This window comes from Chiloscyllium plagiosum, unplaced genomic scaffold, assembly GCF_037043375.1.
Source record: "Chiloscyllium plagiosum isolate Xiang-an unplaced genomic scaffold, Cpla_swu_hap1 HiC_scaffold_15, whole genome shotgun sequence".
NCBI lineage: Eukaryota > Metazoa > Chordata > Chondrichthyes > Orectolobiformes > Hemiscylliidae > Chiloscyllium > Chiloscyllium plagiosum.
In genome coordinates, this window is record NW_028270153.1 from 60,699,426 (window position 1) to 60,712,818 (window position 13,393).

Genomic DNA, 13,393 nt, shown 5'->3' on the forward strand with positions numbered 1-13,393 from the left:
GAGAAAACTACCTCCTGGTTACTGAAGATTCCACTCCCCCACTGATATGGAATTGAAAAAAAATTATCCAGGGAGAACAACAAAGCCTCTGAAGAAACAGGATAGTTTATTGCAATTATATAAAATAAGTGTGTTCTTTTAAATGATTTTTACTGAGCAAAATGTTTGACATAAATCATAGAAATTCAGATTATGTGCTGCGTGTTTCGAAGTAATGTAAAGGCACTCCCTCTACTTTATCGCAACAGTGCACCTCTGTCTCAACCACATGACAAACCCTACAGTAAAAGTTATCCATATCCATTTCTTATACAATTTACTTCTGGATGAAATTATAACTCAGTCAGAATTAGTAATGTCATCACACTAAGCACAATTAGACTTCTCTTCCTGGATTTACCTACCTTGTACTTAACTGCTCCCACATGTATGTTGATTTTCCTGCTATAGTTTTCTCAAGATAATTTGCCACCCTATCCACCTCGTAAATTGGTCAACAGTATCCCTGAAATTCTAAATCCAGATTCTGTATGCACAATTTGAACAGGAGTACCTGCAGCAAACTCCCAATACCTAGCCACTGAGTGGGCTTTGTGCTTTCTCTCTGCTTGCCCTCCTGCCATCTTTCTATCCATGTTGCCACAATGTCTTTAGTGCCGTGTATCACAACTCTGTACATGTAACAAATGCATGTTGGAGATTCTTATAAACCATGTATTTCTTCAAAATCATCTCGAAAGTTGGTTAAGTATGATCACTCCGTGAGAATCCTACACTGGCCCGAATTGACTTCTTTCCACAAGAATAGAAATTCTGACTCCAAACGCCTGGAGTGTTTGTCAATGTGGACTCTCTAGACTGTGCCTTTCCATATCATAATTTTCCTGGTGTTACTTCCAATAAAAGTAGAAGCTTTGATTTTTCACTTGAGCTTTTCAGAAATTATTTGAACACATGCTACAAAAAATTGAAATAAACTATCCTGTTTGTTCTCTCTGGATAATTATTATTGATTTCCATACAACTGGGAGGTGACAAATCTTCAGTTACCGGAAGATGGTTTTCTCAAAGCTGGGTTGAAAGACCATCATAGAGTCAGAGTGTCACACAGCACGCAAATAGACCCTTTGTCCAACCAGTCCATGCTGAGCCTAATCCCAAACTAAATTAGTCCCACTTGTCTGGTCCTCCAAACCTATATATCCCTCCAAACCTTTCCTGTTCATGAACTTATCCAAAGGTCTATTAAACTTTGTAATTCTGCCCACCCACCAATTCCACAGAAAGTTCACTCCACACGCAAACCACCCTCTGTCGAACAAAAATTGCCCCTCATGTCTTTTTTGAAAATCTCTCTCCTCTCACATGTGTCCCCTAGTCTTGAAATCCCCCATCAGAGGGAAAAGGCACCTATCATTGACCCTATATATACCCCTCATGATTTTATATACCTCTATAAGGTCACCTCTCCACCTCCTATGCTCCAGGGGAAAAAGTTCCCAGCCTGTCCATCCTTTCTTTCTAACTCAAATCTTCCATAGCGAGCCACATCGTGGTAAATCTCTTCTGAACCCTGTCCAGCTTAATAATATCTTTCAGTTGAAACTTTTCCTGAAGTTCATTTTTAAGCTTTCTTGAAGGTACCATTGTGTGCTGATGTGTGATTCCATTGTTCCTGGCAACAATCCAGGAATTCATCCATGTGCCATTTGTTGTGCATGACCCACGACATCGGGTGGCACTTTGATATTGGTGCAGTGCCAGGCAGTGGAATCGCCCATTAGGGAGCAGTTAATAATAAGTCTATAGTTCATTGTGTATATTTTCAAACATTTACAGTGTCATTTAGGAACCATTACCTAATTCTTGCTCATTTATTTCTGACCTTAAAAAAAACCCCAGATTCAGTTTCATTGAATTCACTGTTGGAACTAAATATTGTCAACCTATAATATATTGGTCTATGGTAGAAGACAGTCTATTAGATAAGGTAATGAAACAAGATGCAAAATAGATCTGTAATGGGAAAGAACATGAATGTTAATGGAGAAATAGTTCACCTTTGAGATTCTTGAGAGTTCCTTCTCAAATCTAGGATCAGAATTCACATCCTGTCATGGCTCTTTGTATGAATTCCACTATTTTATTAAACCTATGGATCATCGATAATTGGATTGGAATTATGTACATGTCTTTTGAGTTGTGGGAGCTGCAGTAAATTGGACATGGGCACTTCAACTACCACCAATATTTACAAGTGCAATATAGAAAGCATCCTATCTAGGTGCATCACAGCTTGGATTGGCAACTGCCCCTCCCAAGACTGCAAGGAACTACAACAGAGTTGTGAGCACAGCCCAATCCAACACACAAACCAGCCTTTCATCTGTTGTGAAACTTGAAAGGGTTCATAAAAGATTGACAAAGATGCTGCTGGGATTGGAGGGTTTGAGCTAAAGGGAGAGACTGAATATGCTGGGGCTATTTTCCCTGGAGTGTCAGAGACTGAGGGGGGACTTTATAGAGGTACATAAAATCATGAGGGACATGGATAGAGTGAATAGTGACACTCTTTCTCCCAAGGTAGGAATGCCCAAAACTAGAGGGCATAGGCTTAAGATGAGAGGGGAAAGATTTAAAAGGCACATGGGGGGCAACATTTTCACCCAGAGGGAGGTACACCTATGGAACGAGCTGTCAGAGGAAGTAGTTGAGGCTGGTACAATTGCAAAATTTAAAAGGCATCTGGTGGGTAGCAATAGGAAGGGGTTAGAGGGATGTGGGCCAAGTGCTGGCAAATGGAGCTAGATCTGTTTAGGATATCTGGTTGGCATGAAGGAATTGGACAAAAGGGTCTGTTTCTGTGCTGTACAAATCTATGACTCTATATTTTCTGGCTTTTTATTTGCAAAGAAGTGTTATTGATTTTAGTTTGGGAGAAGGATGCTGACAGAGCACCCTTTCAGCTCACGGTGTGTGAACACATGAAGGGGAAGGGGGTGAAATCTCAGCTGATGCCTCATTGCATGGGTAAAATGCTAGAATCACTCCAATCTCTTTTGCAGAGCTGTACCAGCTGAGTATGCCTGAGTCAACAGCTGTTGGAACAACAGTGGGGAGGGTGAAGGCTGAAGATGTCGATTTGGGCCTAAACTCAGAAATGACCTACACCTTGAAAGAGGAAGACGGTTCTGATCGGTTCAGCGTTATCACGGACATGGAGGCACAAGAAGGGGTTATCATCTTGAGAAAGGTAAGAGCTCCCTTCCCAGAGCCCTGGAGCTCTCTCTAACCTGAGGACTGATCTGATTCCATAATGAGCCTTGGTCAGCGAGTGAGTCACAGGATATCTGCTGAGATTTCCCTTTGACTTTGCAGGTTGGAAATAATTCCAATCACAGTGTGTTCAATTCACCATCTTAGCTCATGAACCTCTGTGAGCTCAATATCGAAAAAATTAGAAATAATAACTGGGCATGTATTATAAATGAATGTATGCACTTTGGAGAAAAACATTTACATAATCACTCCAGTGTAGGTTGGAGCAAGTTATGTATTATTTTGTGGTAAAGAGACATTCAAAGCAGACACCATGCTGTTCAGGTAATTATACTGTCATGGTCTAGAGTAAAAAGAAATAGGTTTCAGATGGACATGAACACCTGAATGTGTCAGGAGTCGAGAGTGTGGTGCTGGAAAAGCACAACAGGTCAGGCAGCATCCGAGGAGCAGGAGAATCGAGGTTTCAGGCATAAGCCTTTCATCAGGAATGAGGCTTGTGGGCTGGGGGGGCTAAGAAATAACTGGGAGCAGGGTGGAGTTGCAGGGAAGGTAACTAAGAATGCGATAGGTAGATGAGGGTGAGGGAGACGGTGATAGATCGGAGAGGAGGGTGGAGCGGATAGATGGGAAAGGTGATGGACAAGTTAGGAGGTCGGTGCTGAGTTGGAGGCTTGGGACTGGCATAATGTGGGGGGAGGGAAAATGAGGAAACTGTTGAAATCCACATTGATCCCATGAGGTTGCAGGATCCCAAGGTGGAAGATGAGGTGTTCTTCCTCCTGAGATGTCGAGTGGTAAGGGTTTGGTGATGGAAGAGGCCCAGGACCTCCTTGATCGAGTGGGAGGGAGAGTTGAAGTGTTCAGCCACAGGGCGGTGGGGTTAGTGGGTGGTGGTGCCCCAGAGATGTTCTCTGAAATGATTTGCAAGTAGGCGTCCCGTCACCCCAATGTAGCGGAGACCACATCGGGTGCAATGGATACAGTGGATTAAGTTGGTGTACAGGTAAATTTCTGTCAGATGTGGAAGGATCCTTTGGGGCCTTGGATGGAGATGAGGGGACTGATGTGTGCACAGGTTTTGCACTTCTTGAGGTGGCAGAGGAAGGTGCTGGGAGTGAGGTGTGGGCGGGTGTGGAGGGGGGGGGGGAGGGGTGGTGGGTGGGTGTGGATCTAAAGAGGGAGACCCGATGGAATGGTCTTTCCAGAACACTGATAGGGGTGGGGAGGGTAAAATACATCTGCTGGTGGTGTGTAGGGAGTGCCAGGCAAAATAAAGATACACTCTGACAAGTTTCCACTGTCTGGCTGGTAGTATGCCTATAATATAGCTGTCAGTTAGTCAGAACAATCACTGTCTGTCAACACTCCACAACAGACCCTGACAGGATGTGTGGAGCCTATGGAAGCCATAGCTTGAAAGGTACCTTTCTGCTCCTAAGTATCTTCCAATTACCACATATATCCTTCCCCACATTCCCGGTCCCCCCCGACCCCCCACACCCCACCTCACCCTGGAGGGAATAGACTACATTTTGTTTTGAATGAATCATTGCTATCTGCTTCCAAGGTCTGCACAGGAAGCCAATGCCTTTGGTGATTGATATCCCTGTTGAATTCCACAATCGTGAATTGCAAATTTATCCCCATCCCAGTTTGACTTGGAGAAATTCCTACATTTAAAGATTCATGAACCAGACAAAGTAGCCACCTACTGCTGTTTTCTTTGGCTTGTTTTCCCTGGAATGGGTCACTTCCCTGAAGTCAGATGCTTGTAGCTCTTGGGGTATCTCTCTACATCAAGCATGACTCACTCGGAGTTTCTCCTGGCCTTACATCTTGCCGTAGGTGTCTTGGAAGGAGTTACAGGCTGACAATCAAATTTTTTGCCGTGTTACGAACTAACCCCCCCATGGCCAATACGTCCTGAAACAAGACTTGAACCCAGAACTTAGCTCAGAAGCAGGAACACTAGGCCACTATGACAAGAACCCTCCCATCAATGAGGAAGGTGGGCCTGTGGTTTTATTACTTTGGTCCAGTTGACTCAATCCATCATGACTGAGTACATTTAGAATACTAAAACAGCCATAATCTTCCTGAAATTGAATACTGCAATGCACAGATCACAAATAATTTGTTAGGTCAGCTCGTCTGAACGACACATATACTTTCCCATTTATCATCTCCCACTTCATCTAACTTATCTCAGCATTTCTACTCCCTCTTCAATCAACTACTCATCTGGAATCCTTTCTTAAGTATCAGAGTGATTTCCAACAGCCACTTTGTGTTGTTCCAGCTCTGGCTGCAGTTGGGTTTCCCCCAACCTGTTCTGACAGTATTGGGAAAATGCTAACATTGTGAAACCAAAAGGGTTTCAGTATCACTAGGAATATGTTCAAACTGTCTAGAAATGTTGATCACTGATGAAACAAATCAACAGAGGCCCCAATGGAGCACAGAGAGTGCAAGGGTCAACTTAAGAAAGAAATGAGGAGAGTAATGAAGAGATATTAGAAACACTGGCAGGTAAAATTAGGAAGAATCCCTCCAGATCATTTTGTAAGCGTGTCAAGGGGAAGTGGGTAACCAGGGAAAGAGTAGTTTTCATTCCGCACCGTGGGGGCCATCTACATATGGAGCCAAAGAACGTTGGTAGTGAGTTAAGTAAGTATAATACATCTGTCTTCCATTGGAGAAGGAGCACACAAGTACAGATTTAAAAAAAAAATTATCCACAGGATGAGGGCATCACTAGCCAGGCCAGCATTTATTGTCCATCCCTAATTGCCCAGAGGGCAGTTAAGAGTCAACCACATTGCTGTGGGTCTGGAGTCATATATAGGTAGATCAGGTGAGGACAGTTTCCTCCACTAAAGTGAACCAGAACCACTCTATTCTCATGGCCACCTGGGGCATTCTATGGTGCAATTGGTCCTCCTGGGAGCAGATGCAAGAGTGGCAGAGGAATTGGAAATAAGGAATAGCGCTTTTACAGGACTCAGGGTGGAAGAGGTGTAGTCCAGGTAGTTGCAAGAGTCGGTGGATTGGCAGAGGAGTTGGGAGTTCCTGCCTCCCAACTGTTATCCCTTTTTCCCAATTCAACTGCCTCCGCCACATCTGCTTCCAGGAGGACAAATTCCACCATAGAACATCCCAGATGGCCTCCTTCTTCAAAGACCACAATTTCCCTTCCCACGTGGTCGACGATGCCCTCCAGCACATCTCTTCCACTTCCCACACCTCTGCCCTCGCACCCCATCCCTCCAATTGCAACAAGGACAGGACCTCCCTGGTCCTCACCTTCCACCCCACAAACCTCCATATACATCACATCATCCTCCGCTATTTCCGGCATCTACAAACAAACCCCACCACCAGGGATATAGTTCCCTCCCCACCCCTATCTGTGTTTCGGAGAGACCATTTCCTCTGCAACTTGTGGGCGGCACGGTGGCACAGTGGTTAGCACTGCTGCCTCACAGCGCCAGAGACCCGGGTTCAATTCCCGCCTCAGGCGACTGACTGTGTGGAGTTTGCACGTTCTCCCCGTGTCTGCGTGGGTTTCCTCCGGGTGCTCCGGTTTCCTCCCACAATCCAAAGATGTGCAGGGTCAGGTGAATTGGCCGTACTAAATTGCCCGTAGTGTTAGATAAGGGGTAAATGTAGTGGTATGGGTGGGTTTCGCTTCGGCGGGTCGGTGTGGACTTGTTGGGCCGAAGGGCCTGTTTCCACACTGTAATCTAATCTAATCTAATCTAATCCCTTATCAGGTCCATTTCCCTCCCACCAACCAACCCTCCCCTCCCGGCACCTTCCCCTGCCACGGCAAAACGTGCACCCACACCTCCCCCCTCACCTCTGTTCAAAGCCCCAAAGGACCCTTTCACATCCGAAAGAGATTTTCCTGTACTTCCTCACGTCACCTACTCTGTCCGTTGCAACCAATGTATTCTCCTCCACATTGGGGAGACAGGCCACCTACTTGTGAATCATTTAAGAGAACATCTCTGGGACACCCACGCCAACCAACGCCACCGCCCCATGGCTGAACACTACAACTCTCCCTCCCACTCCACCAAGAATATGCATGTCCTGGGCCTCCTCCATCATCAAACCCTAACTACCTGATGCCTGGAAGAAGAATGCCTTATCTTCCACCTTGGGACCCTCCAACCACACGGGACCAAAGTGGATTTCACCAGTTTCCCAATTTCTCCATCCCCACCTTATCCTACTCCCAAACCCCCAACTTGGCACCGCCCTCTTGAATGGTCCTACCTGTCCATCTTCCTTCCCACCAATCTGATTCACCCTCCTCTCCGATCTATCACTTTCACTCCCACTTTCATCTACCTGTTGCATTCCCAGCTTCCTTCCTCCTAGCCTCAGCCCCTCCCTCCTACTCCACTTATCTTTCAGCCCCCTTGGACGACAAGTCGCACTCCTGATGAAAGGCTTATGTCCGAAACGTCAATTCTCCAGCACCTCAGATGCTGCCTGTTTGGAAATATACTTGTGAGCAAACAAAGGTTCATCCCATATTTCACCATATAAGATTGAAGAAATATATGCAGATAAAGTTGCCATAATTATTTATCATACAAAACAAATCAAAGTGCATAGATTGGGCAGGCTACGTAATGGAGCTTCAACAGGTTTTATTGAATTTTGTTTCAGTTTGGTTCTGCTCTATGAATCTATTACATTATGGAATTAGAAAATTCTTCTAATTGGAGTTTTACAAATATATTTGTTTCTCTGCTTGGGTGCTACTGCTGAGAGACCTTAATGACAGCCACCATTATCACAGGTACAGCACCGACATCCTGGCAAATTGTGGTTTTTTTCAAACTTTCTAAATGTCTGAAAGCTCCCAGAATCAATATTGGGTTTCGTTGTTTGTATTATCTGCACTGAGGCGATTTCTCAAACTGATTGTTTATGAAATAAGCAAATTATCAGAACCTATGGCAGATAGAGTGGTGCACACAGTGTGTTGGACAGCTAAAGATTGAAAGTGACAGGGATCACCAAAAATAGCATTGCTTTCATTATTCAAAAAAGCTCCCAGTACCTCCATTGGTAGCATCAAAGGAACTGCTTAAAGGGATAAGTGACATTGGAAAGATTTGCTGAGGTCTCAGTTTGCCTGATTCCAGGGTTCTGCAACTTGTGTACTTTCTTCAGGATATTTGTGTCCAATCTCATTCCATCATCATCAGCTTGTTTTCAACAACAACAACAACAACACACATCAAAGCTGCCTGTGAATGGGGCCAGGCCTTTAACTATTTGTGGAATACAGTAACATTTCTGCATGAAACAAAGACAAAACATAGTCACAGTCCTTGTATTTTGAATCTGTAACTTGAGACAGATGCATGTTAGTTGTATTTTCATCAGTAGCGTTCCTGTTGCTCATGCATAACAAATGGTGCATTCAAGCCCCATTGCAGGGACGTTGAATATCTCACCCACGCTGACACTGAAGTACTGGCAGAGAGCTGCATTGTGGGGGTGGTGATGTCACGAAGCGGTTGGACAATCTACCTTTAAGGGGCATGGTCATGCTGACATCAGCAGATAAGGCATATGCTCTAATGTGAAAAGGGTCTCAGTCTCCATCTTACTGACCATGTCCTATTGCAGCATGACCCACTCAGGGAAGTGGGCTACACTACATCCATGCTGAACGGTCAATTCAAATCCAGTTTGAGCCAAGACGTGTCTCTGACGTAATGTACTGATGTAGATGGATGCTGTAATTAAAGCTTCAGTACTATGTGTCTCCCTGCTCCATCTTTATGTTACAGGAGCTAACATATATATCACAATGTGAAAGTGGCTGATCATCAGTATGTATTGCCATATCACTTCATCATGCTATCTCATGTCAGTGGAAAGTGCTTTCTTTTGGATTATACAATGAACTCAAGTCCTATATGCCCTGTCAGGTTTTTGTAAATCTTCCCACATCTTATTAGAGACCGCCTCCCCTCAGAATGATCACTCAACCAACATCACAAGAACAAATTATGCGATTACTATCATACCTACCGTCAGTTCTGAGGAAGAGTCACTCAACCTGAAACATTAACTCTAATGTTTCTCCACAGCTGCTGCCAGACCTGCTGAGTTTTTCCAGCAATTACTCTTTTTGTCTCATACTGCAGCCTACGGATTCTTGCTGCACATCAGTTGGCTGCGGCATTTTTGTACAAAAGTAGCCGCCGCCAAATTTGGTGAGGAGAGTGCTAAATGACCAAGAGAAGATGAGCATGATTTTACCAGGAAGATCCAATGGAATTTTCTAGGAGATCTGACATGGGAGGTGGACATTTCCAGTGGTGATCAGTGGGACAAGACGTCATTTCAGCATTTTCCACAGCAGAGTGGTGAGTACAATGGTCGAGACTTGCAGGCACCTATTCCAATAAAAAGATGCACAAAGGATTGAGCACTGTTGGGGGAATGGAAATTGCAATGAAAGAAGTGGTTTTCAAACAGATGGGCCCTGTATATTTGATTAACAGTCTTGCTTGAACGGAACATCCACTTAGCTTCACAGAGGAGGAAAACATTTGGAACAGATGAACGATTGGTGCGAGCTCTTGTGGTCGACAGACGAAGGGAAAACTGAAGCAACAGCTTGATAAATGTACTGATTACCTTCAGCTATGGAATAATCATCTGTACTGTGATTGTAAGTAAAGGGAACTTTCAGTCACAAGTTGGTCATCTTGTGTCTGCATGCTGAAATTGAAACAATAAATTGAAGTTATGACCTACCTGGAATCATAATCAGTTTCATAGTCCTAAAGCAATAGAATCTTACATCATAACAGTGAGTACTCTCCAAGAGGATTTCATTGAGACCCTGAAGTTATAAAAAGGTGCTGTATATGTGCAGTGTTTTCTGCAACTTTAATAATGAAGCTGGTCTTTGCAAAGTTATCTTGAAGGCAACACTCGAGCTATTTCTTTAACCCAGTCACATTCGACAGACACTTTTACGTAGGTCGCGTGCTGAATGGCACATCCGAGAGGGATAATCAATCACGTCCTTGCCTTCCTAGACCGTGAGCAGAAAATGATCAATGGCTCTGAAAAAGCTGACCCAAGTGTAGACTGATTGAACAAGAAGACAAAGAATTGCAATGAGAGCTCAGCAGGACACAATTGTTTGTAATACCAGCATTAGGTTTCCCTGCAGCCCATCGTTCTTTTGTTGCAACTGAAAGAATGGAAATGACAACAATTTGCTACTATGTAGCATCTTTAATGTAGGAAAACATAAGAGATTCAGCAATGCTTTACAGAAATGTTCAGAAAGGGATATGCGTTCTGAAGACAGAATGTCAAAATCTTTGAATGTGGACAACTTATTTGGTGTGTTTTCATTCTTTATTTTAAGGGACAGTGACCCTGAGTTTCACAGGTGCAAAAATCTTTGAATAAAGTAGTTAATGTTAATAAATCTGAGCTAGGCATACAAAGGTAAGTCTCTGGAGAATTATATTCAAGGCCCTACACTTTAAGACAGATGCCAAGGACATTGAGATAATGCAAAGCTGATTTTTAAGACTGATGCCAGTGATAAGGGATTTCAGAAGCTGGGATTGCTCTCCTTTAAATGGAGAAAGTGAAGGTAAAATTTGAGGCGCTCATAGTTGCAAAGAGTTTTGATAGAGTGAATTAGGACTGATTGTAGCAAAAGGATTAGTAATCAGAGAGTATAGATTTAAGGGAAATTAGAACAGAACAAAAATGGAGATCCACACCGTTGTTTTCTGTAATCTGTTGCTGAGAAACTCATTGCCCCAAAGGGTAATGGAAACAGGATGAATAACACATTTATTAAAGGAATTGAATAAATACTAGACAGGAAAACAAACTGCAGAGCCTGGGTAAAGACCAAGGGAACAGGATGAGCTGAGCTATTCTTTCAAAGAGTTGACACAATCACAAAGTATCAATTCCTATGTTGTGTGAGAATATGAGAAATCAGAGCAGGAGGAAACCAAATGGCCCCTTGAGCCTGTTTCGATGTTCAATATGATTCAAGTTGAACTTCTACAAGAACTGCATTTTCCTTCCTTCTTGCTCTCTAAGGTCCCAAGCCATATTGGTTTCTGGCTCAAATATACTTATTGATGACAAATCCATGGTACCATGTGATGGAGAATTTCTAGCCCTCTGAGCAATGAAATTTCTCTTCATTTCAATCCTAAATGTTAATGTCCCCATTATGAATTTATGATACTTGTTCTAAGCATCCTGTTCATCAAAATAGCCTCCGACTATCAATTGAACAAATGAATTGGATTTAGGACCTACCTGGAATCAGCAATAGAATTGGTCAGAATGATACATTGATTTATCTTACATTACAACAGTGAATATTCTCCAGGAGGTTTTCATTGAGGCCCTCGAGTTATAAAAGGAAGATTCTATACATATAGTGTTTTCCGTTTCTTTAATAATGAGATTTGCCTTTACAAAGTGATCTTGAAGGCAACGCTGTCAAAGTTTCCTGTTTGAATTTCTCTCTCATATTCACCAGCAGCTTTCTCTGATTTGATGCTTGTGTGCTATTAGCAAAGATTTGTTTTGACAGCTGTCACTCCTGCCCCTAAACCAAGCTGATTTCTAGGTTCAAAAACAAACTGACCTAATTGATTGGACATTTTCCCACCTATTCTGTCTAATGTTTTTGAGACTGATAGCCTGTAACCCCACTGATGAAAATAGTTACATTTTCTTCTGAAGCCCTAACAAACTGGACTATGGATTGGAATGGTGACTGCTCACTTCATCTCACAAAGTGACACAATCTCTTAAATAAATGAAGTTTTAACCCTTCCTTCTCACTGATGAGCTGCTTGAGAATATCTGATTACGGTATAGGATGCAAGGTCCCGTGATCCCCTCATCTGGAGTGCAGAAAAACTCTTTGGATACTGCCAAGACTCACATTGTGAGTACATTTTGCAGAATTGTGAATATCTTGAATACCTTGAAGCCTGTACAAAACACACTGCCTCATTTATAATGTTTCATGAGTAAATATCATGCCATATCTCTCACAATAGAGAAGGACAAAGTAGGCCTCAAAAAGAGGAAGAGACTCTGATATGCTTAAATGAATCAGCTTTTAGAGGAAGGACGTTTTAGCAGGCTTGAAAATCAAGACATCTCCAGGCCCAGATGAGGTATATCCCTCAGTGCTGTGGGAGGCAAGAGAAGAGATTGCATAGGCTGGGACATTAATTTTCAAGTCTTCTCTTGCCAAAGGAGGAGTGCTAGAGGACTGGTAGACAGCTAACATTGTACCATGATTGAAAAAAGGATAAGACAGCAAACTACAGGCCAGTGAGTTCAACCTCAGTGGTAGGGAAACTATTGGAAAATGTTCTGAGACTTAGGGGTTCATCTTCACTTGGAAAGGCATGAATGGGTAAAGTCTAGTCAGCATGATTTTGTAAGGGGGAGATCATGTCGAACAAATTTGATTGAATTTTTTGAGGTGATATGTAGATGAGCTTAATGCTTAATGGATTTCTGTAAGGCTTTCGTCAAAGTCTCACATGGGAGACTGGTTAAGAAACTGAGAGGCCGTGGAATCCATGGGGCAACTTGTCTAATTGAATCTAAAATGAGCTTTGTGACAGGAAGCCAGCATATAATGGCCAAAGGGTGTTTTTGTGGCTAAGCATGGGTCCAGTGGTGTACCACAGGGTTTAGTACATTAATGACGTAGACATAAATGCAGGAGATATGATCAGTAAGTTTGCAGATGATAGGAAAATTGGCGATATGGTAGTCAGAGAGGAGGAACGCCTTAGATGTCAATGGGCTGAAGAGTGGCACATGGAATTTAATCCTGGAAAGTGCACTTGCAGGAGAGAGTTCCAAGCTCTGCCACCTTTTTCATGCAGAACTATTCCTTGACTTCATTTAGAACATCGAACCTAGAAAGGTACAGCAGAGAACAGGCCTTTTGACCCACAATGTTGTGCTGAGGATTAATCCTAACGTAAAATAAAATAACTTAACCTATGCATCCCTCAATTCACTGCTGTCCATGTGGATGCCCAGCAGTCGCTTA

At 43.1% G+C, this 13,393-nt stretch overlaps 1 protein-coding gene across 1 annotated transcript in view; it reads left to right on the forward strand.

Annotated features, from left to right (window-relative positions):
- The window catches only part of cdh22 (cadherin 22), an 850,755-nt gene that overhangs the window by 524,279 nt on the left and 313,083 nt on the right, over window positions 1–13,393 (forward strand). Inside the window, exon 6 of the mRNA XM_043710157.2 lies at window positions 3,066–3,253. Within this exon, the coding sequence (XP_043566092.2) occupies window positions 3,066–3,253 (188 nt within the window). The remainder of the gene's footprint in view (window positions 1–3,065; window positions 3,254–13,393) is intronic.